This window comes from Bos taurus, chromosome 8 (assembly GCF_002263795.3).
Source record: "Bos taurus isolate L1 Dominette 01449 registration number 42190680 breed Hereford chromosome 8, ARS-UCD2.0, whole genome shotgun sequence".
NCBI lineage: Eukaryota > Metazoa > Chordata > Mammalia > Artiodactyla > Bovidae > Bos > Bos taurus.
Genome location: NC_037335.1, coordinates 72,798,157 through 72,823,824, shown reverse-complemented (window position 1 = coordinate 72,823,824; position 25,668 = coordinate 72,798,157). Strand labels below are relative to the sequence as shown.

The following is a 25,668-nucleotide window of genomic DNA, read 5'->3' as shown; positions in this document are numbered from 1 at the left end:
ATGGGGTAGGTGAACAGTACAGAGTTTAATTTTTAAACTTTTAAAAGCATTGCAACAAAAGGACAACAGTTCTTACCTGAAGAGTTATTTACAAAGCTTTCAGGTGAAATTCCCAATTGCTCCACAGTTACTGTGGAAAAGTTCAAAGGTGATTTAAAAGTCTCTGATGTGTAACAATTAGGAGTCATTTCAGCTGCCTGCTTGTGGGGAGTTACAAGCTTCCCATTTCCCAAAACTAAAGGGGTTTTTCCTGAAACAGACAACATGTGGTAGAGGTTAAACATCATTAGAAGATAAATATTTAAACCTTAAATTTCACAGAGACAAAAGATCTCTACATACCAGCGTTATTAATAGGAGACTCCTTGGTTTGAAGGGGCTCGCTCTCTTGTGAACAAGTATCCATCTAAAGAGAGAGAGGAGGAAAAAGAAAAATAACCTCACCTCCAAGATTAATGTGATTTGATTGAGATCCTCTTTCAAGACCGAATTTTAATACAGTCCATGTTGTTGCTGTTTAGTCGCCAAGTCGTGTTCTTTTGTGTCCCCATGGACTGTAGCCGGCCAGGCTCCTCTTTCCATGGGATATCCCAGGCAAGAATACTGGAGTGGGTTGCCATTTCCTTCTCCAGGGGATCTTCCCGACCCAGGAAATTGAACCAGACAGCTCCTACGCTGACAGGCGGATTTTTTTTTTACCAGGGAAGCCCAACACAGTCTACTACACTGGCACGAAAACAGATGTCAAAAGACTACTTTAGGACCTCAAATTAAAGAGGAATGGAGGAGACTGCTCTTCGGGATGAAACGAAGCAGACCCCGTAAGCCAAGGATTTTTAACCTTAGGGAACATCAGACTCATCTGGGCACTCTGTTAGAGACGCACCTTTTGCAGACTCCCCAAAATTCAGGAGGTTTGCCCAGACCTCAGGAGTTTGCACGTTAAAAAGCACGCGGGTGATCCAGTGGAACACACTGCTGAGAAAACCCCCCGAAGAAACAGATCTGCGGCACTGTGCTGTGCTTAGTCGTGTCCGACTCTGCGACCCCATGGACTGTAGACAGCCAGGCTCCTCTATCCATGGGACTATCCAGGCAAGAAGACTGGAGTGGGTTGCCATTCCCTTCTCCCGGGGATCTTCCCAACCCAGGGATCGAACCCAGGCCTTCCGCATTGCAGGCGGATTCTTTACCGTCAGAGCTACCAAGGAAGCCCTGAATCTGCACTAGTCTCTGAAATCCGAACCAGATCACTTGCCTTACCTCCCGTAGGGTTTATTTTGAACGCTACTCCGATGAATGTTGGGGCTGCCGTGCCTTCTAGATCTCGGCTCTTTGGTCCTGAAGCATTCTCTCGAGAAAACAACTATCGGCCGCCAAGCCATCCGCGGGGGGCTCCCAGATCCCCCGCCGCCAACACCCCAACCTGCGACCAGAGTCCCTTACAGCCTTCCTTCCGCGAGGGCTCGGACCGCCGCCTGATTCAAATCGCCGCCCCGCCTCCTCGGCGTCCGGGCGTTACTCTGCGAATCTCTACGCCGCCACCACATGCACGTGTGCGCGCGCATCCCGAACCCTGCCAGGCCTCTACATCGCCGTCCCAGGAACAGGAGAGGCTTCGTGGGCTCGAAGAGACACCACTACTAGCTGCCGATAACACACTGACCAAAGAGACCAGCTGTTGACCTCTGTCCGCAGGGACTACTTTCTGTGACAGCCTCGCGGAAGAGCCCTTCGGGTAGTTTTTTGTACCGTACCCCGCCTTTCGATTGGATGCTGCAAACTTCGAAAAGAATCCTTGGACCAATCAGGACAGAAAAGCGGACCGGCTCTTACCCAATCAGCGAGCCCCAGCCTCAGCCGTTTCCTCTGTGGGTTGGGCGAGGGGGAGGTGTTAAAGTTGGGAGACGCTGACTGGGTATGGATCACTTCCAGCGCTCCACCTCCTTCTCTCAAACCCCGCCTTCGTATGCAGATTACTTCTACCTGGTGTTGGCTTTGCGCCTGCTCAGTAATGCTTTGAGCCGCCGTTCGGCTCCAGGTTGAGCTCTGATTGGCTGATAACCCTTCCCTGTCGGCTAGACTGCAGCCTCTCTTCCCTCCTTCCACCTGGGTTGGGTTAGTAAGAGCCCACCCAGTGCAGGGGGATGATTGGTTGAGTGCTGCCCTGCGCTGCCGGATGATTGGCGGAGCTTAGAGTCAGTCTGGGAGAGGTGGGGGAAGGGCCCCAGACTGACTGAAGAGCCCAGGGGCGGGGTGGGAAGGAGGACCGGCCAACCTTGGGGTGTGGGACGGAGTGTGCGTGCTTGTGTGTGTGTGTGTCAGTAAAGGAAGGAAGGTGGCGAAGGGAGGAGAGTCCGAGTGGGTGGAGGGAGGGGAAGGGCGGGAGAAGAAAAAGGTGGGAGGAGAGACAGGTGGGAGGGTGGCGACTCACTCAGGATCCGGTGGGGGCAACGCAATGAGGCGGGTGACCCTGTTCCTTAACGGCAGCCCCAAGAATGGAAAGGTAAGGGGGTCGGGAGGAGGCGAGGCGGGCCGGGCTGCGGGGGGCGAGGGCAGCGGAGTGCGGAGCGGGCTTGCGGGGCAGAGGGCTGAAGTTGGGGAGAGGGACTGGAAGCGGGGAGGTGGGCGTGCGCCGGGGCAGGGGGCGTCAGGGAGGAGGCCGACCTTGGGTCCCTGAGGCCTCCCCAACCCTGGGATCCCTAGCCCGCGCCTGCCCTTGGACTCCCCAGCTGCTCTGGGGACCGGCGCAGGTCAGTTTGGGCTTAAATGTTCTCAAGACCAGGTGTGGGTCCTGGAGTACAGAGGACTTGGAGGGCGTGGGGACGGTCACTGTCACCTGATGCTCAAATTCCGCTTCCCACCTCCGCCAAGACCCCGCTGCCCCCCGCCCGTGGCTGCAGAAGGCGCTGGTTCCCACCTTCGTGCTGAGTAATGGTCCGCTCCAGAAAGTGTTGGTTAACAACTAAAGCATTTAAGGGTGATCAGGTGAAAACAATTAAAACTTTCTATCCGTGGCTAAGTAAAACGTTCTCTCAGCCTAAGTCGTATAAAGGGATGAAATAATAGTGACATTTTCTAGATGGTCACCCCCCCCACCCACCCACCTTTTAGGATCCCACAGCACCACCGCCGCCAAAACTTCTGTACTCGCTTTATTAATATTTCGTACTATTTTAGTTTCTTAGAGGACTGGGACAATAGACCGAAGTGGATGGATTGGACATTACTCTTTGCTGTGTTAGGCCTTTGTTGAGGGTGTGGTGCTGAATATTTTTCCATCGCTGGAGCAAGCCAAAATGTATCCTGTTCCTTCTCAGCCCCTTGCCCCACCCATGAAAGTTGTTCGGCGTCTTTGGAAAATTTGACCGTTCAAGGCAGACATTTATGGTGTGGCTAAATGACATCTAGAAATTACTAAGCAACAGAGTCGGAGTTGAAGATTGGGCTCCCTGTCTTATCTGCCAGCATGTTTTCCGCATCTTTTGCACACACTGTAAATTTTTAAATAGCGCAATTGTGCCACGGTATAAAAAAATGGCTTTCCAACTACTCTGCAGTTTTGAGTAAAAGTGCTCTAAAGATTTGAACCACGCTGTAGTTTTTTGACTGCAATTATCGTGTTCTTCTGGTTTTTAGAGATTTAATATTCATTAAAAGAGAAGTAGCATAAATTCAAGTAATTGAGTTTTCATAAATTCTTCACAACATTCAGTTTATTTCTGACTATTAACTTTTTCTGTACCTGGTTTGTCTGTTGATAACTACTACTCATAACCCAAAACCTATGTTGTTACTGAAAGAAATATTTAGTATATCCAAAGTTAAAATTGTAGTATGTTCTTGAAAACAGGCCTGTGACTGACCCTTTTCTTCAACGTCTCTGCTATGTTATTTCATGGAAGACAAGATGTTTAGACCCAGCCATAAATTTTTAACTACTTCTCCTGAAACTACTGAGTTTTATTCTTGTCAAAAATTGGCTGGCTTAGTCTTGCCATATTTTTATTAAGGTGGCTTTTTTTTTTTTTTTTTAAACGTACTTTTGACTAGGTTAGCTTTTTGGATTTAAATATTAGTTTACTTAAATATTTTGCTAGAGAATCTCGGAAATTGGAAAAAACTTCTCAAATAGTTAATTACAAACATTATAAAAACTCATATTGGAAAAGGCTAATATGATTCAATATTGAAAGTTAAGTCAGGGGCTTCCCTGGTGGTCCAGTGGTTAGGATTCCATGCTTTCACAGCCGAGGGTGCAGGTTCAATCCTTGATCGGGGAACTAGGATCCCACAGGCAGTGCGAATCAACAAAAAAAAATTAAAAAGACATGTGATAATCTTTACTGCTTAACTGAAAAACATATTCTGTGCCAAAGTTTTCAGTGTTTCCTCCCCTCCCCTTAAACTGATTAAAAAAAAAATACTGATTTTAAAAAATTACTCTTATTTGACCAAAGAGAGCAGAATAATACATAACAGCCTGCATTTTTGTATAGATGAAGTGACTGTACTTAGCCGGGGTTGGCATGATCTTGACATGATTTTCATGAAACTGAAACAGAGCACTACTGCAAGATAAACAGTTTGGTCTCTTGTCCACCAGTTGGAATATCTGTGTCACTTTCATTATCTCCATACTTACCTAGCTTCTGTTTTTGTTATCCGGCCCTAAGAGTAATGCCTGTTTTTTTTTTTTTCACATAAGTTTCCCTCCTTTAAAGCTTGTTGAGCAATTGCCAACACTGGGTGGTGAAGCTTGGAGTTGGGAAGGCAGAGTCACTGCAGATTGTTGTTCAGTCGCAAAGTTGTATCCAACTCTGCATTTTTTAGTCACTGTCATTTCAGTTCAGTTCAGTCACTCAGTCATGTCCGACTCTTTGCAACCCCATGAATCACAGCACGCCAGGCCTCCCTGTCCATCACCATTTCCTGGAGTCCACTCAAACTCATGTCCATCGAGTCGGTGATGCCATCCAGCCATCTCATCCTCTGTCGTCCCCTTTTCCTCCTGCCCCCAATCCCTCCCAGCATCAGTCTTTTCCAATGAGTCAACTCTTCGCATGAGGTGGCCAAAGTACTGTAGTTTCAGCTTTAGCATCATTCCTTCCAAAGAACACCCAGGGCTGATCTCCTTTAGTCATTGTAGAGGACAACATATGCTCACCACGACTTTTGACTTTGTATATTGAGTAAACGGAAGTATACTGAATGTTTTGATGTTGAAGACAGGTTGTGGGGAGGGGTAAGTTGTGCCTTCATTAAAGTGATGCTTTCCCAAGTAAGGTTGTCTACCTCACAGGGCGTGCAAGAGGATCCAGTAATTTAAGAAGAAATACTACACCTTTTAAGTTTTTTTTTGTTTTTACTTAAAGATACAAAATTACATCAAGACTTGATTTGGCCAATCTTGAAGGACACAGGTGCTTTTAGTCATTGAGTGCGTCAACTGGTTGGCTGCTCCCTAAATGTTGATTGTTCTTTGAAATAGTAGCCAATGATAATCGGATGAGATCATCCCAATTAGCAAGACATTTAAAAATATTTTCCAGCACACAAAAATCACTTTAGACTTTTTTTTCTTTTAGTGTTTAAAGTCAATCTTATATTTGGCAGGAGTTCACTAAATTTAATGATATATATTTAAGGGATTTTTACTGGTTGACTCATTGTCTTAAGTCATTAAAAGTCCTTTTCTCATTTGGGAAATTATGTTTTCCCTGCCAGTGGTGTATACTTTGTAAATTAGTTTAACCTCTGAGCCACCGGGAAGTAAATGAATACATGGATATTTGAGTATATCCCCCCAAGTGTTTCATGGATGGGTGCCTAGTCAAAAGAACTTGAAGGCCATATTTCTAAAAAATTGGACTCTTTAAATTTTCATTTTTTTAAGTTGCTACCAGAGTCAGGTTTGAATCTTTTCATCCTTTCTCCACATGCCTCGGAATTCCCGTTCTCTTTTAATATTCTCTGTAACAGTTGGCATCAAGGAATTTGAAATGAGAATGCAGTGAGTGGCTTCTTAGCTACCTGATGTCAGTTCCATGTTTCTGAGCGTTGTGGACTTAAGTTGCTTTTTCTTTCTTCAGAATATTCAACCAGGCTTTTTGTATACCTTATTCATTGATTAAATTAAATCAGCAGTGACTGAGTACTGTCATATGAAGCACCATGCCAGGCACTGCAGCCATAGTGGGATGTGAAATAGATCTTAATTCTGTGCCGATGTTTACAATCTTGGCTCAAGACCTGTTTAAATCTGGCTTTAGAATTAAGTCAGAAATATGTTGTTAGTAAGTATCCAGAGTTGAATTTGTTGTATTAAGTTGAAGAAAGATGAAAAATCTATGTAAAGCTTACGCATATTGAAATCAAAATAATAAGAAACTTGCTTTCTGGATTTGCGTTCTCCATTGAATACATTTCTAAGAATTCATCCATATTGTTCCACATAGTGATAGTTTAGTCATTTTCACTCCTTTATAATAATTATGCAAATTATATACAAATACTATCACAATTTACCCATTCTCCTGTCAATGGACAGTTGGGGTGTTTATTTTCTTTATACTTTGCTATGAAGTTGATAGTCCTGAATAGTGTGGCATAGCCTGGTGCGCATGTGCAAGTGTCTTTCTAGGGGAATGGTTTGCACACTTGAGCATGCATTGGAATCACCTGGAGAAACTGATCAACTATTGCTAGGCCCACCCCCAGGGGCTTCCCAGGTGGCTCAGCGGTAAACAATCCGCCTGCTAATATAGGAGACTCGAGATGCAGTTTCCATCCCTGGGTTGGGAAGATCATCTGGAGGAGGAAATGGCAACCCACTCCAGTATTCCTGCCTGGAAAGTTCCATGGACAGAAGAGCCTGGTAGGTTATAATCACGGGTTGCACAGAGTCGAACACGGCCACAGAGCACACACCACCCCCAGAGCTGTAAATTCCCAGGGTCTGAGTTAAGGCTAGGAGTTTAATTTTTAATCTACCCCTTAATGATCCTAACGCTGTTGGTTTAGAGAACTCACTTTCGAGAACCACTGCTCTAGGGTTGTAATTATTGGATGTTAGTTTTTGTGAATGTTTAGTTTTTTTAAGAATGTCAAATTTTTCAAAGTCATTGCAATAATTTATATCCCATGAGCATGGCATAAATCTTCTCGTTAATCCATATTCTCTTCAACGCCTGTGTGTGTGTGTGTGTTTAAAAATTTGGAATATTTTAATATGTCTTAGAGTCATCATTTTTAGAAATAAAATAATTTTAATTTTTTAAAATGTATGAAGCTGAAAGGGTAGATAACTTCATTCTACATTTAGTTATTGTGATTGGTGGGCCAGTTGGGTAAATTGACTTTCATAAATCCAGTACGTGTTTATTGATTGTATATTATGTAATAGGTACTGTGGGCGTGTAAGAAAAACACGTTTTAAATATAGGTTTTACTTTGTAAATTTGAATAGCATAGGTTACGATTTGAGAACAATGTTTAAAGGTAAACTAAACTTCATTAAACTGATATGTCCTGGTAGGCATTTTTTACTTTCTTAGTCGGTGGATAGCTTTCATTTGTAATGGGATCTGAACTTTAGAAAGAATTAAGTTAAACACTAATATAATCTAGTGGCCATAAAGTTTAATAGACATACTTCTCAATTTTCTCCATAGAATGCTTCCATTCAAAGTATAGTGCCTAGGTTATTAAAATGGTTAATCATAGTGACATGAAAACTTGAAGTCCACACTAGGAAGTATAACACACATGAAACAGATAGCCATTGTAAGCATGAACATTTTATAAATGCTTGGCCTCTCTGAGGACTGGAGTAATAAGCTTAGTAAGTAACAGAATTCATATCCATGACATACAAGCTTTCCAACGTCACCTTTTCTCAACAGTGTTGATAGATAATGAAAAGTATATATGTAGCCTGTTTGAATCGCACCAACTTAAAATCTTTTCCAGGTGTATCACATTTTAAAAATTGCATCCCATTTTAAAATCTGATATCTAATTGGCTTATATAAAAGATTTTAAGTATTATGTCTGCAATCGTACTTGTGAGTTATTTGTTAGTATACTCAAGAGAGTCAGCTAAAGCAATTTTGTTGAAAACAAATGCTGCAATTGCCTTTCAAACGAAAAACAAGTATATTGGCCCAACTTAAAGGGAATTTTCAAATATTCAGTACTGTAAAATTCTTGCTAGTAATTTCAGTGCTGTTTTTTCTCATCGATGGCCCTTTGGTGATCTCATTTAAAAAACGTTGTTCATTACCAGATTACTTGTCAATTGCTAAAATAATTCTTATTTGTAAATCTAGTATCTAGAGCTATGGAAACTGTAAGTTATAACTTTTTTCTCTTTTTGCATAAAAGATGTTCATTGTAACAAGTCTGGAGTACAAAAAGTCTCACAAGATAAGTGAACCGTAATTCTACTATCCAAAAATGACCACTTTCCATAGTTACATGAACTCTATGAACATTACTTTAGAATTGCATTTCTGCTGTGTACTTTGTTTTTTACCTAATGTCCGTGGAAAAGACTTAAATATAATTGACTCACACAAAAAGATGCATCCTCATTCAGCATTCTGAAAGCAATGAAAATTTCATCTGACATTCAGGAAACCATTTATCAGAGTCCGTACTTACTGTGACACTTAAGAGGATCCTTCTTTTTAAACTGGCTGCATTGTGTGTGTGTGTGTGAGTGAGAGAGTGTCAAGAGATGTGGGTTGTACAGGGAGGTACTTCTTCAACAATTACAGGGGCTTGTTGGTTACCTAAATTCACAGAACAAATAATGACTTTTTACAAACTAAAAAATTTTTATTAAAACTTTACAGCCTCGATAGGAAGTCATGTTAGAAAAAATTTGGGCAAATGATAAATTGTGTTCAGTACTATGTTAGGCCTTATTTAAGTCATAAAGGCAAACGTAATTTGTGTCTGGAATGTGCTCATTAATAGTTCTACAGCCTACAAAAAAAAACACCTGTTGTATTTTGATTGCCTTATAATTGCCAAACTGTGTGGTGTGTGGCTTTTTTTAACCTTATTTTTACCTTATAATGAAATTTTACTTCAGTGGGAAACGAAAGATGGCAACTACTCCACCTTCTGTACAAAAAGGATTTAAGTTGGACTCTACTACTTTGTTATCGTGAGTTGCTGTGACATGGTCAAGCTTAACAATTAATATATCTGGTTCTTTGTTCTCCATTTTATTCTGCTCTTTGAAACAGTAGTATTCAAAGAACTTCTGTGATGAAGGAAAACTTCCATATCTGTGCTGTTCAATATGGTAACCACCAGCCATTGTGGCTGCTGATCACTTGAAATATGGCTGATGTAACTGATGAACTTAACTTTTATTGTAATTAGTTGTAATAAAATTAAATAGCCTCTGGAGAAGGAAATGGCAACCCACTGTAGTATCTTTGCCTGGGAAACTCCATGGAAAAGAAAAATTATTATGCCTGATTATTTTCTTTATTATGGTAAGGTGGAAATACAACATCCCAAAATGTATGAGATGCAGCAAAAGCAGTTCTACGAGAGAAGTTAGTAGTGATAAATGCTTACATTTAAAAAAAAAAAAAACACACAAGATCTTTAATAACTAACGTAAAAAATTTAATAGCCTCTCATAGCTAGGTACTTCCAAGTTTGACAGCATGGCTTTCAAATGTGGTAGGTGCCCTTTATTTTCATGAGGAAACAGCTGACCCACAGAAAAAAATCAAGTCAATCATATGGAAGTAGAAAACAGTTTAATTTGTAGTTTTGAAAAAAAAAATAAGCTTATAAAATGGTATGCTCTACTATTTAAATTCAGGAGCATTATATAGAGAGATACATTAAATTTTCATCATTTTATGTTGCTTGAGGGAGAGAAGTAAAAAGAAATGGGGTGGAGAAAGTTGATCTTAGGGCAAGGAGGGGATAATGTCAGGCAAAATAAAGCCATGTGAAGATACACAAGAAGCAGAGAGCCAAGTGACCAACCAAAGCAAATTCAGAACAACTTTTACAGCCTGGGAACTGCTAGGGGAGAGTAGGAAAATCTTTCTGTCATCAGCATTCTTGTCATAGTTGCTGTTATACTAAGAATTTTCTAGATCTTTCTCCTTCTCTGGAACTTTGTGTCTGAAATGACAGAATTACAGGCTCTGCTGCAAACGTGAAAAATGATATGAAACAGAAGGGACATATTTTCTTCAGGATACAATCATTTATGGCATGTCTGCAGTGTACATTCTTTCTCCAGAAAGAATGAAGGGATGGAGCCAAAGCAAAAACAACACCCAGTTGTGAATGGGACTGGTGATGGAAGCAGGGCTCGATGCTGTAAAAAGCATTACTGCATAGGAACCTGGAGTGTTAGGTCCATGAATCAAGGCAAATTGGAAGTGGTCAAACAGAAGATGACAAGAGTAAACATCGACATTCTAGGAATCGGTAAACTAAGATGGACTGAAATGGGTGAATTTAACTCAGATGACCATTATATCTACTACTGTGGGCAGGAATCCCTTAGAAGAAACAGTAGCCATCATAGTCAACAAGAGAGTCTGGAATGCAGTACTTGGATACGATCTCAAAAACGACAGAATGATCTCTATTCGTTTCCAAGGCAAACCATTCAGTATCATGGTAATCCAAGACTATGCACCGACCAGTAACACGGAAGAAGCTGAAGTTGAACGGTTGTACGAAGACCTACAAGACCTTTTAGAACCAACACCCCAAAAAGATGTCCTTTTCATTATAGGGGACTGGAATGCAAAAGTAGGAAGTCAAGAAACACCTGGAGTAACAGGCAGATTTGGCCTTGGAGTACAGAATGAAGCCGGCAAAGGCTAAGAGTTCTGCCAAGAGAACACACTGTTCATAGCAAACACCTTTTTCCAACAACACAGGAGAAGACTCTACACATGGACGTCACCAGATGGTCAACACTGAAATCAGATTGATATATTCTTTGCAGCCAAAGATGGAGAAGCTCTATACAGTCAGCAAAAACAAGACTGGTATCTGACTGTGGCTTGGATCATGAACTCCTTATTGCCAAATTCAGAATGAAATTGAAGAAAGTGGAGAAAACCACTAGACCATTCAGGTATGACCTAAATCAAATCCCTTATCCCTAAATCAAATACAATGGAAGTGAGAAATAGATTTAAGGGACTAGATCTGATAGAATGCCTGAGGAACTATGGATGGAGGTTTGTGACATTGTACAGGAGACAGGAATCAAGAGCATCCCCAAGAAAAAGAAATGCAAAAAAGCAAAACGGGTATCTGAGAAGGCCTTACAAATAGCTGTGAAAAGGAGAGAAGTGAGAAGCAAAGGAGACAAGGGAAGATATACCCATTTGCATGCAGAGTTCCAAAGAATAGCAAGGAGAGATAAGAAAGCCTTCCTCAGCAATCAATGCAAAGAAATAGAGGAAAACAACAGATGGGAAAGACTAGAGATCTCTTCAAGGAAATTAGAGACACCAAGGGAACATTTCATGTAAAGATGGGCACAGTAAAGGACAGAAATGGTAGGGACCTAACAGAAGCAGAAGATATTAAGAGGTGGCAAGAATACACAAAAGAACTGTACAAAAAAGATCTTCACGACCCAGATAATCATGATGGTGTGATCACTCACACTCACCTATAGCCAGACATCCTGGAATGTGAAGTCAATTGGGCCTTAGGAAGCATCACTACGAACTAAGCTAGTGGAGGTGATGGAATACCAGTTGAGCTATTTTAAATCCTGAAAGATGACTCTGTGAAAGTGCTGCACTCAATATGCCAGCAAATTTGGAAAACTCAGCAGTGGCCACAGGACTGGAAAAGGTCAGTTTTCATTCCAATCCCAAAGAAAGGCAATGACAAAGAATGCTCAAACTACCACACAATTGCACTCATCTCACATGCTAGTAGAGTGATGCTCAAAATTCTCCAAGCCAGGCTTTAGCAATATGTGAACCGTGAACTTGCTGATGTTCAAGCTGGTTTTAGAAAAGGCAGAGGAACCAGAGATCAAATTGCCAACATCTGCTGGATCATCGAAAAAAGAAGAGAGTTCCAGAAAAACATCTATTTCTGCTTTATTGATTATGTGGACTGTGTGGATCACAATAAACTGGAAAATTCTGAAAGAGATGGGAATACCAGACCACCTGACCTGCCTCTTGAGAAATCTGTATGTAGGTCAGGAAGCAACAGTTAGAACTGGACATGGAACAACAGACTGGTTCCAAATAGGAAAAGGAGTACGTCAAGGCTGTATATTGTCACCCTGCTTATTTAACTTCTGTGCAGAGTACATCATGAGAAACGCTGGACTGGAGGAAGCACAAGCTGGAATCAAGATTGCCAGGAGAAATATCAATAACCTCAGATATGCAGATGACACCACCCTTATGGCAGAAAGTGAAGAAGAACTAAAGAGCTTCTTGATGAAAGTGAAAGGGGAGAGTGAAAAAGTTGGCTTAAAGCTCAACATTCAGAAAACTAAGATCATGGCATCCGGTCCCATCACTTCATGGCAAATAGATGGGGAAACGGGAAACAGTGGCTGACTTTATTTTTCTGGGCTCCAAAATCACTGCAGATGGGGATTGCAGCTGTGGTACATATACACAATGGAGTATTACTCAGCCATTAAAAAGAATACATTTGAATCAGTTCTAATGAGGTGGATGAAACTGGAGCCTATTATACAGAGTGAAGTAAGCCAGAAGGAAAAACACCAATACAGTATACTAACGCATATATATGGAATTTAGAAAGATGATAACAATAACCCTGTGTACGAGACAGCAAAAGTGACGCTGATGTATGGAACAGTCTTATGGACTCTGTGGGAGAGGGAGAGGGTGGGAAGATTTGGGAGACTGGCATTGAAACATGTAAAATATCATGTATGAAATGAGATGCCAGTCCAGGTTCAATGCACGATACTGGATGCTTGGGGCTGGTGCACTGGGACGACCTGGAGGGATGGTATGGGGAGGGAGGAGGGAGGCGGGTTCAGGAGGGGGAGCACATGTATACCTGTGATGGATTCATTTTGATGTTTGGCAAAACTAATACAATTATGTAAAGTTTAAAAATAAAATAAAATTTAAAAAAAAGGCATAAAATTAAAAGACGCTTACTCCTTGGAAGAAAAGTTATGACCAACCTAGACAGCATATTAAAAAGCAGAGACATTACTTTGCCAACAAAGATCCATCTAGTCAAGGCTATGGTTTTTCCAGTGGTCACATATGGATGTGAGAGTTGGACTATAAAGAAAGCTGAGCACCAAAGAATTGATGCTTTGAACTGTTGTGTTGGAGAAGACTCCTGAGAGTCCCTTGCGAGGGACTGTGAGGAGATCCATCCAGTCCATCCTGAAGGAGATCAGTCCTGGGTGTTCATTGGAAGGACTGATGCTGAAGCTGAAACTCCAGTACTTTGGCCACCTGATGCAAAGAGTTGACTCACTGGGAATGATCCTGATGCTGTGAAAGATGAGGGCAGGAGGAGAAGGGGACGAGGGAGGATGAGATAGTTGGTTGGCATCACCAACTCAATGGACATGAGTTTGGGTGGACTCCGGGAGTTGGTGATGGACGGGGAGGCCTGGCGTGCTGCGTGGTTCATGGGGTCGCAAAGAGTTGGACACGACTGAGCAACTGAACTGAACTGCAGTGTACAAAAGACTATGCCAAGTGCTTTGCGTGATTATTTTCTTTATTATGGTAAAATATACATAACATAAAAGTGCCATTTGAGCCATTTTGAGAACACATTTCATCAGCATTAAGTATATTCACAATGTATATAACCTGACCACTTTTTATTTTCAAGACTTTTGCATCATCCCAAACAGGATCTATGTACCTGTTAAGCAGTAACTCTTCATTCCCCCTTCTGCTCAGGTCATCTTTGTTTTTTTACTTTCTATCTCTATGAATTTGCCTGTTCTAAGTACTTCAAATAAGTGGAATCATGTGATATTTGTCCCTTTTTTTGGTCTGGTTTATTTCACTTAGAGTAATGTTTTCAAGATTCATCTATGTTGTAGCATGTATCAGATTGTATTCCTTTTTATAGCTGAATGATATTCCATTGTATGAAAATACCACGTTTTGTTTATCCTTGTGTTTATGAGCACTTGGATTGTACATTATTTTTAATAATCCACCTTGTTCCTTTTAAACTGTTTGCCTACAGCCTTTCCCCTAAGTGCCACAACTTGGCAACACTTCTCATAGGTTATGATCCAAAATAAAAGAGTTGGAATCTCTGTACTGTGCTGTTGAGAGATTGGGCACTCCTATATTGGCAGGCAACCCCCCTGTGCTCGATTATTCATTTACTTAACAAAAAATTCAGTCTACTATATTCCAGTGACCAGTGAACAAATGACCAGCTCTGGTTCACATTTCACATGACACCTGTATCCAGTATTTTATGGGAAGTCTGTTTGAAGTCATGCTTCAGGTTCAGCTCCTCACCTACTTTTTATTCATAATTCTCAGAGATCTGATAGTGATACAACTATACAACAAAGCCACTGGAAGTGTATAGTTAGGATCAGAGCCAAAAATTCACTCCGTGTGAATAGTCTCAACCTCTTACATGAGCAGTTGCATGTATGTTGCACTAGTATCAGACTGCCTGGTTTAAAGGAGAATGGAGCAATTCATTGTAACCCAGCCCTGTGCTGTATTTAGTCCAAATCTGGCTTTTATAAAATAATACAATTATTGAAGTTAGATGAAGTGGGAAGTTGTTAACTGTTTATAAGATACTTGATATGGTAAATGTTTTAATAAGCAGTAAGTTTCTTTTTTTTTTAATCATTCATTTAACAAAGAAGTCATGTAAAAGCAACAACATAAAGACTTAATAGGTCCCAGGTACTTCGCAAAGCTCTGATCATGCATTAATTCATTTCATTCTCCTGATGACTTTCTGATGCAGGTGCACACTGTTCATTTCTCCTTAAAGCCACACAAGCATGAAGAGGTCAATTTTTCTTGAGCTGACAGCTAGGAAATGGCAGAATCTAAATTCAAGTGTGGGTCTCTTTTAGATCAGAACTGGAGCACTGTTTAACGTACTATAAGATTGTATCAGTAGTTTGGTTTTAGTTAGAGCTGATTTCTCTAGTTTCAGATTTCAACAGTATTGTGGCACTGAGTAAATATTTGAGTCATCAAAAGGAGAGAGAGACTGTTAACACGTTATTGACCAGGGGAATTTTGCAGAAATTAACACCTGTGGCAGACTTCGCAGGTGGAGTGCCTGTCAATGCAGGGTACACGAGTTTGATCCCTGGGTTGGGATGATCCCCTGGAAAAGGAAATGGCAGCCCATTCCAATATTCTTGCCTGGGAAATCCCATGGACAGAGAAGCCTGGTGGGCTACAGTCCACGGAATCACAAAGAGTTGGATGTGACTGAGCATGACATCTCAGGTCAATGATGTGTTAAGGATCTCTGAAAATCTTTTTATGTGATAATCTGATTTTTTTTTAAAAAAATCTCATTTATAGTGTGGTGGTTTGTAATTTGGAAGTGACAAAATTGATTATGTAAGTTGTTCAAATTAATCTGGTGTGTTTACAGGTGGTCGCTGTATATGGAACTTTATCTGATTTGCTTTCTGTGGCCAGCAATAAACTCGGCATAAAAGCCACCAGTGTGTATAATGGGAAAGGTGGACTGATTGATGATATTGCTTTGATCAGGTAACCTTCACCTTTTTATTAGCTGTCTACAGTGTACCCTCAGCTTCTTGATGCTTTGCTATCCCCCTTAAGTGGTAGTTAATCCCTATTAAGAATACAGGATTTTGGCAAATGATTGACTGGAATTTGCTCTTTGGAATTTAAATAGTTTGGACTTAGGGTGCATTGATCAGCTGGAAAACCCTGAGTACATTCCAGTATACTCATAGTCTTTCTGCAGAGTCCATATATGCTTGTGAGGACCTCTTTATATTACTAGAAATGGATCTAGTAAGACATGAATTATTAATGTTAGAAATTTAATTGTTCTCCTTTATGTGGTACTTCTTATTGTTCAATTCATTTCCTAAGAGCGCTTTTGAATTTTATAAGCGTCATGGAGAGCTACTCTGGGGAAGACTTACCAAAAGTAAGATAGAATGTTAACTATAGTTAACTTACCCATGATCCACCATGATAGCGGTTTTGGTTGGTTTGTTTTGGGGTTTTGTTTTTTAAGTGTGCCAGGCATATTTTAAAACCAGTGTCCAGTTCACCTCATTCCATCCTCATGGGATCATAGACTTTTGGAGCAGGAGTCGGCTTAACGAAGGTGGAATGGGAGCAGATACTAAGTACTGTCGCTGTGCTAGTTAGTTGTATTTGCTTTACCCACGTTACCAAAGGCATGGGCTTTTTAAACATGATGTTGTGAAGATGATGCTCTAAATTATGGTAGTATACAAAATTTAATTTTCATTTAAACCCATCTTAGAATAACATTTCAGTACAACATACTGCCTTTAAACACTTCTGGCCCCTTTGTTTTATGCATGAGGAAACTAACATCTGAAAAGTAGAAGGACTTACCCAGGTCATATGGTTTAATAGTTGACTCTGATTAATGAGAGGAAAACACATTTTTATATTACCCTTAAAAAATTAACTGGCATGGTGAACAAGCAGAAAAGGTTATAAGCTTAAAAGATACAGATTTAAAAGTCCAAAGAAATTGGGACAATTTCTTAGTTTTTAAGTATTTATCTCCCAGCTTTGGTTTCTTTGGATTATCACATTGTTGAATGATATATCAACCTTAATTTCTCCTGAGGAAACACACTCTGCTTCCAAGGAAAGTTCTGTGTTCCTGTGATGTGTTATTTAGAAATATAATTTATACTTTAGAATTAAAAATTTCTACAACATAGGTTATAATCGAAGAAGGTCATAACTGAAACCTTCTGAACTATAGAATACGTACTGTTTAGAACTCAAATTGAGTTCTGCCAGAGGGGAAGGAGGTTCGGATTAGGAGGTATAAACTTCCACACAAAATAGATAAGTCACAGGCATGTAATTTGCACCACAAAGAATACAGTCAGTAATACTGTAATAATTTTGTATGGGGACAGATGGTTATTTATTGTGGAGTAGCCATCAGATGGTAGACTTATTGTAGAGATCATTTCATATATTTCATTGTCAAATCACTGTATTGTACACTTGAAACATAATATTATACATCAACTATACTTCAATTAAAAGCTTCAATTAAAAAGGATAAGAAATAGCATTTATGTATGTTGTATCATATCTACCTGTTTAATAATTTGTGGTTCACAATATAAGCTCTGATAATTTATTTATACTAATGGTGAAGTGGGGCAGGGGAGGATAAACACTGATAATCCAGATGTTTGGATTATTTGTTTATATAGGTAAATATATTTAGGTATTTATTTTGATAGGTTATATTTAGGTAAATATAGTGTATTAGTGTTTATAGGTGTGTTACTTCCAACTATATTCTTCCAAGATATAATATGAAAGTTTATTTCATTACCAAAGCAAAGAACAGCTGATGATGTGGGAGAAAACCCTAATAATTTTTTTTAGGGTTACAGAAATAAAGTGAAAAAGAAGAGTTGGCTATAGTTTTAATCATATCCTTTGAGCATAACAGTATATTTTTCAATTGATGAGAAAGCTGAATTCACATAACTTGTGTAGTGGGTTTGTTTTTATTTCCATTTCAAAAGTACTTTCATGTGCAGAATCTTCTTTGAATTTAAATCCAGAAACAGTTAAGTCAGAGGGTTAAGCACTTTGAATTTTATGAAAGTCACAGAGACCTACTTTGGTGAAAGCTTGCTAAATAAGTAAATCAAGTTAACTCATCAGTGATCTACCACAATAGTGGCTTTTGGTGTTTTTTTTTTTTTAAATACCCAAGGCAGATTTATCCCTTTAAATAAGTGTCTAGTGAACCTTATTTCATTCTCATCAGATCATAGAATTTAGGAGCAGGAAGAGGCTGAAGTAACCTGGGTTTAAACAGAAAGCATTAGAAACTTGGTCAACTTCTTTACATCATAGATAGCAAAACCTATCTTCTATAATATTCTCTATAATGTAGACCCTCTAGTCAACAGATAATTAATGTGATTTCTGGATTTTGATGGTGGCTTTTTAAATTTTGATTTCCCCAGGGATGATGATGTTTTGTTTGTGTGTGAAGGAGAACCATTTATTGGTAAGTGACTCCCTTAAAAGCCAATTTTGTCTGCCAAAATAGAGATGAAATTTCAAATATTTTACCTGGCTTTACTAAGCCAAACATTAAAAAGTATCTTGTGGCAGTATTCAGCTCTTCATAGCTCTTTGGATTCTGCATTGGGGTTGGGGGAATGTGAAAGTAAATTTCTAACTTAAATTAGATGATCATATTTTAGTATGGATACTTCATCTTTTATGTGTTTTTAAAATGCTCTAGATGTGCACATATCCATTAATTATGCCACAATAAGGTAGTTTTGATTTTAGAACTCTGTTTTCTTGAAATTTTCTCTGATAGTAGTTACCAAGTCTCTCTCTTGTGTTACATATTCTTAAGCATGTATAGGTTGCAGAGGGCTTCCCTGGTGGCTCAGTGGTAAAGAATCCACTTGACAGTACAGGAGACATGGGTTCGATGCCTGGGTCGGGAAGATCCCCTGGAGAAGGAAATGGCAACCCACTCCACTATTCTTTCCTGGGAAATCCCACTGACAGAGGAGCATGGTTGGCTACTGTCTTGGAGTTAGAATTAGACATGACTGAGCAACTAAACAACAGATTGCTTGCAAAAGTAATGTTTGACAATCATTCACAACAGAAAAATCAGTCAAAGATGCCAGTATCAACCACACACACTCATACACATATATACATACTACCCTTTAATTTTGAAGAAAGCAGGTACAGTGTATATCTCAAAAGAAAGAGCCTGAGGCTTAAATAAGGTAAATATTCTTTAATGAGTATCTGACATAGTTTCAGACAATCACACTATGAATATTTAAGTATTTTTTAAGCCTTCTCAATATTTGTGTTTATTGAGTGGAGGTAGTTCTTAGGATCATCATATGGCAACTTAGAAGTAAGTGCATATTCTCTGTCTTTGCCTTAAGGCTGTGAACAAAAAATTTTTCTCATCTTTTTTTACCTGTTAACCTAACAGAGTGGCAGGTAGTAGTCACTTGATTGAGTCATTGCATACAAATAAACAATAAAAAGTGATTTAGTGTTTTTTGTTTCATCATTCCGAGCTTTTAGAGTTAAAAATATTGGGTATGTTTTCATCCTCTGCATTTATTGATACCTAGATTATTTTACTTTTGACCAGTGGAAATCCCTTGAAGTTTTCCTCTTATACAAACCTGTTAGTCTTTTACAGATTCCTTACTATCTGGAATAGCAAAATGTTCATCTGATACTTCTCTTGTCCTAAACCCAGATCAGTTTTTTATTATTGGAAACCTTCATATCTTTTAGTGGAAAATGTCATTTCAAGACACAATCTGGGTACTAGGGAGGCTCATTGCTCCTGAGTTCATCATCATTACTAGGTTTTTTGGTGAACAAAATTTGAAATACATAGCTAGTGGATAAGATTCATATGTAATAAATGTTATATTATAGAAAGCTTTATATCATATATAACATAGATAAAATACCTCAAGAAAGTGACTCAGTTGTGTCTGACTCTTTGTGACCCCATGGACTGTCCTTGGAATTCTGCAGGCAAGAATACTGCAGTGGGTAGCCATTCCCTTCTCCAGAGGATCTTCCCAACCCAGGGATTGAACCCAGGTCTCCCACATTCCAGGTGGATTCTTTACCAGCTGAGCCACCAGGAAAGCATGGGTTCATGCTTTGGTTTATAATTAGGATTATAAGATTTTGTTTTGCATCGAGAATATATTTTGCAAACTTTTACACTGATACCAAAGCCAGGCAAAGACACTACAAGAAAATTGCAAATATCCTGTATGAATACTGACATTAAAATCCTGAGCAAAATATGAGCAAACCAAAGAAGTATATTGAAAGGGTTATACTCTATGACCAAATGGGATTTATTCCTGGAATTGGAGAATGGGCCAACAGACAAAAAGGAATCAATCTGATATGTCACCTTAGTAGAATGAAGGAAAACCCCCAAAATATCTCCACTGATGCAATGAAAGATTTTTGACAAAATTCACATCTTTTCACAATAAAAACACTTAGTAAGTTTCCTTCTATTTCTAGTTTGTTATGATAAAGGCCATATATGAAAAACCCACAGCTACCAACATACACAGTGGTGAAAGACAAAGTTTTTCCACTAGAATTAGGAACAATGCCCACTTTTGCAACTTCAGATTGACATTATATTAGAGGTTCTAGCCAAATCAAACAGGCAAGAAGTAAAATTATTTCTATTCTCAGATAACATGATCTTGTATTTAGATAAACCCTAAACACACATGAAGTTAGAGCTAATAAATGAATTCAGCAAACTTCCAAGAGTCAAAATCAACACACAAAAATCAGTTGTATTTCTATATACTAGCAATGAACAATCCAAAAATATATACTTAAACAGTTCAATTTACAATAGCATAAAAATAAAATGCTTAGGAATGAATGTAACCCCTATCAAAATCTAAATAATGATGAAGCTTTGAAACTAGGGAGTGGTGGTGGTTGTACAACATTGTGAATGCACTAAATGCCACCTAATGGTACACTTAAAATGCTTAATCATGTTTCGTCTGGGCAGTATTCCAACTTGTGTCTTTTTCTTGTTCCTCCTAGCATTTTACTTTTAGAATATTTCCGTAAACATCCATATACTCATCACCTAGATTCTACTCATCAGCAGTTTACTATTCTTCATTATTCTTTGTTGCATAATGATCCATGTTTCTACCAGTCCATTTTATTTTTTGATGCATTTCAAAGAGATTGTCATTATCAATACACTTCACCCCTGAACATTTCAGCTACATATGATCAACTAGAGCTCAATATGTTTTACATATTTTTGAGTTAAACTTGCATAAAATGCATAAATTTTAAGTGTATCTTACTGAGTGTTGACAAATGTACCCATCTGTGTAACCCAAACCCCTATCAAGATAAGAATGTTACAATCATCCTAGAAATTTGCCTCAGGCTCTTTCTTAGTCCCACCCTACCCCACCAGAGACAACTACTAATTTTGTCCCTACCATACAATAATTTCCCCTATTATATAAACCTTCATATAGTTAGAATCACAGAACATGTATTCTTTTGTATGAGGCTTCTGTCATTCAATATGATGTCTTAAGAACTGATTCTCTTTTCAATTCAGTTCAGTAGCTCAGTCCTGTCCGACTCTTTGCGACCCCATGGACTGCAGCATGCCAGGCTTCCCTATCCATCACCAACTCCCGGAGCCTACTCAAACTCATGACCATTGCGTTGGTGATGCCATCTAACCATCTCATCCTCTGTCGTCCCCTTCTCCCGCCTTTATCTTTTCCAGCATCAGGGTCTTTTCCAGTGAGTCAGTTCTTCAGATCAGGTGGCCAAAGTATTGGAGTTTCAGCTTCAGCATCAATCCTTCCAATGAATATACAGGACTGATTTCCTTTAGGATTGACTGGTTGGATCTCCTTGTAGTCCAAGGGACTCTAAAGGGTCTTTTCCAACACCACAGTTCAAAAGCATCAATTCTTTTTTTTTTTTTTTTTCTTTAGCCATGGACTTTATTGTTTGAATATTTGCAATTATTATTCTATACACAAATGTTAATTTCTTACAAAACTCTGTATTCCGTATTGCTAGGTCACTTCACTCTTCATTTTATGTCACATTTCCATCAAGAACTATTTCCCCAAATCACCATCTGCCTGATTGTGTGTTGTTGTTGTTCAGTTGCTAAGTTGTGTATGACTCTGCGATGCCAGACACTAGTCCACCAGGCTCATCTGTCCATGAGATTTTCCAGGCAAGAACACTGGAGTGGGTTGCCATTTCCTTCTCCAAAAAGCATCAATTCTTTTGTGCTCAGCTTTGGTTATAGTCCAACTCATATCCATACATGAATACTGGAAAAACCGTAGCTTTGACTAGATGGACCTTTGTTGGCAAAGTAATATCTTTGCTTTGAATATGCTATCTAGGCTGGTCATAGCTTTTCTTCCAAGGAGCAGGTGTCTTTTAATTTCATGGCTGCAATCACCATCTGCAGTGATTTTGGAGCCCCAAAAAATAGCCACTGTTTCCACTTTTCTCCATCTGTTTGCCATGAAGTGATGGGACCGCATACCATGATCTTCGTTTTCTGAATGTTGAGCTTTAAGCCAACTTTTTCACTCTCCTCTTTCACTTTCATCAAGAGGCTCTTTAGTTCTTCTTCACTTTCTGCCATAAGGGTGGTGTCATCTGTGTATCTGAGGTTATTGATATTTCTCCTGGCAATCTTGATTCCAGCTTGTGCTTCATCCAGCCTTGCATTTCACATGATGTACTCTACATATAAGTTAAATAAGCAGGGTAACAATATATAGCCTTGACGTACTCCTTTCCTGATTTGGAACCAGTGTGTTATTTCATGTCCAGTTTTAACTGTTGCCTCTTGACGTGCATACAGATTTCTCAGGAGGCATGTCAGGAGGTCTGGTATTCCCATCTCTTGAACAGTTTCCACAGTTTATTGTGATCCACACAGTCAAAGGCTTTGGCATAGTCAGTAAAGCAGAAGTAGGTGTTTTTCTGGAACTCTCTTGCTTTTTCAATGACTCAACAGATGTTGGCAGTTTGATCTCTGGTTCCTCTGCCTTTTCTAAATCTAGCTTGAACATCTGGAAGTTTTCAATTCACGTACTGTTGAAGCCTGGCTTGGAGAATTTTGAGCATTACTTTTCTAGTGCAAGAGATTAGTGCAGTTGTGCGGTAGTTTGAACATTCTTTGATATTGCCTTTCTTTGGGATTGGAATGAAAACTGACCTTTTTCAGTCCTGTGGCCACTGCTGAGTTTTCCAAATTTGCTGGCATATTGAGTGCAGCACTTTCACACCATCATCTTTCAGGATTTGAAATAGCTTAAACTGGAATTCTATCATCTCCACTAGCTTTGTTCATAGTGATGCTTCCTAAGGCCCACTTGACTTCGCACTCCAGGATGTCTGGCTCTAGGTGAGTAATCACACCATCATGGTTATCTGGGTCATGAAGATCTTTTTGTATAGTTCTTCTGTGTATTTTTGCCACCTTTTCTTAATATCTTCTGCTTCTGTTAGGTTCATACCATTTCTGTCATTTATTGTGCCCATCTTTGCATGAAATGTTCCCTTGGTATCTCTAATTTTCTTGAAGAGGTCTCTAGTTTTTCCCATTCTATTGTTTTCCTCTATTTCTTTGCATTTGTCACTGAGGAAGGCTTTCTTTCCTTGCTATTCTTTGGAACTCTGCATTCAGATGGGTATGTCCTTCCTTTTCTCCTTTGCCTTTTGCTTCGCTTCTCTTCTCAGCTATTTGTAAGGCCTCATCAAAGAAAAACAACACCCAATTGTAGATGTGACAGGTGTTGGAAATAAAGTCTGATGCTGTAAAGAGCAATATTGCATAGAAACCTGGAATGTTAGGTCAGTGAATCAAGGCAAATTGGAAGTGATCAAACAGGAGATGGCAAGAGTGAACATCGACATTTTGGGAATCAGTGAACTAAAATGGACTGGAATGGGTGAATTTAACTCAGGTGACCATTATATCTACCACTATGGGCAAGAATCCCTTAGAAGAAATGGAGTAGCCATCATAGTCAACAAGAGAGTCTGAAATGCAGTACTTGGATGCAGTCTCAAAAGCAACAGAATGATCTCTGTTCGTTTCCAAGGCACACCATTCAATATCATGGTAATCCAGGTCTATGCCCCAACCAGTAATGCTGAAGAAGCTGAAGTTGAACGGTTCTATGAAGACCTACAAGAACTTCTAGAACCAATACCCAAGAAAGATGTCCTCTTCATTATAGGGGACTGGAATGCAAAAGTAGAAAATCAAGAGCTACCTGAAATAATAGGTAAATTTGGCCTTGGATTACAAAACGAAGCAGGTCAAAGGCAAACAGAGTTTTGCCACGAGAATGCCCTACTCATAGCAAACACCCTCTTCCAAACAACACAAAAGAAGACTCTACACATGGACATCAGCAGATGGTTAGTATCAAAGTCAGATTGATTATATTCTTTGCAGCAAAGATGGGGAAGCTGTATGCAGTCAGCAAAAATAAGACCAGGAGCATACTGTGGCTCAGATTATGAATTCCTTATTGTCAAACTCAGACTTAGATTGAAGAAAATAGGGGAAACCACTAGACCATTCAAGTATGATCTAAATCAAATCCCTTAAGGTTATACAGTGGAAGTGACAAATAGATGCACGGGATTAGATTTGTTAGAGTGCCTGAAGAACTATGGATGGAGTCTCATGACATTGTACAGGAGGCAGTGATCAAGACCATCCCCAAGATTCTCTTTTAGACCTCCAGTTTTTTAATTCAGGCCTAAGAGAATGCTCCCAGTCCTATTACAAAAAAAAAAAAAAAAAATCAAATCTATATGTGCTGAAATTGAGTATAGAATTGTAAGGTTTTTGTTTAACATTTTCTTTTATCTGTGTCTCCTTTCTTGCATATCAGTAATCCTGGTTTCCAGGGACACACATAATGTCAAGAAATTACTGTTTTCCTTCATCTTACACAAAATACACATAAAAGTTTCACTAACAATCCCAGTACTTTGTATATGATTACAAAGACAATATGACTACTAAAGACAGTTAAGGATTTTTAATATGCCTATTCCTTTATTTAAAAGTGTATCCATTGTCAAATATGCTGTATACATAGACATACACACACACACCATTGTATACTGTACTCTTTCCCTTAAAACCATCACTTATTTTTTCTCCTCCAGTCCTTAAATTGATGTCTCAAGAGGCCGTCTGAAATTTATTTTCCAGTAGATTCTTTATAAAGAACTTGTGAAAACTGTGTTCTCTTGACATCTTGCATGTGGCCTCTATACCTGAAAATCAGTTTGGCTAGTCGTAAAATCATATGTCAGATGATTTCATGACAAAATTGCCACTTTAATGGTATATTTTTTATTGTATATCAGTTATACCTCAATTGTTTAAAAAAATCTTTAGGTTGTGATTTTTCTTTAAATACCTTAAATATGTTACTCCGTTTTTTTCTAGCATAGAGTACTTGTGTTGAAAAAAAGCTGATTTCTTGTAACTGACTATTTTTCCTAGATCCCCCAAAGGGTGATTCTCTTTCTTTAAAATACAGTAACTTAAAAAAAAATAATAAATAAATAAATAAAATACAGTAACTTTAATAGTCTATTTCTAGATGTTCTGAATTGTTCTGGGTTGATTTTCTCAGATATGTGGTGGGCCCTTTCAATACGTAGTTTCACTTTTTTTAATTTCAGAAAAGTTTTCTTGAACTTTGTGTTTGTTTTGTCACCATGATTTGATTTTCTCCGATCAGGATATCTATTGTATATTATTCGATCTTTTATACTTGTGTTCAGTTGATGTATTTAAAATCTTTTTAAA

At 39.1% G+C, this 25,668-nt stretch overlaps 2 protein-coding genes across 3 annotated transcripts in view; one reads left to right on the top strand and one right to left on the bottom strand.

Annotated features, from left to right (window-relative positions):
- The window catches only part of CDCA2 (cell division cycle associated 2), a 43,208-nt gene extending 41,762 nt beyond the window's left edge, over positions 1–1,446 (bottom strand). Inside the window, 3 exon segments of the mRNA NM_001046194.2 lie at positions 77–250; positions 343–406; positions 1,264–1,446. Of these exon segments, the coding sequence (NP_001039659.1) occupies positions 77–250; positions 343–406 (238 nt within the window). The 5' untranslated portion in view covers positions 1,264–1,446.
- An 811-nt stretch (positions 1,447–2,257) lies between these two features.
- Positions 2,258–25,668, top strand: part of KCTD9 (potassium channel tetramerization domain containing 9) — an 81,423-nt gene continuing 58,012 nt past the window's right edge. The window contains exons 1-3 of one of the 2 annotated variants that reach the window (XM_005210290.3): positions 2,258–2,506; positions 15,640–15,761; positions 18,230–18,273. In XM_005210290.3, coding sequence (XP_005210347.1) covers positions 2,459–2,506; positions 15,640–15,761; positions 18,230–18,273 — 214 coding nt within the window. In that variant the 5' untranslated portion in view covers positions 2,258–2,458. The remainder of the gene's footprint in view (positions 2,507–15,639; positions 15,762–18,229; positions 18,274–25,668) is intronic. The other variant, NM_001102269.1, reaches the window with a different exon arrangement.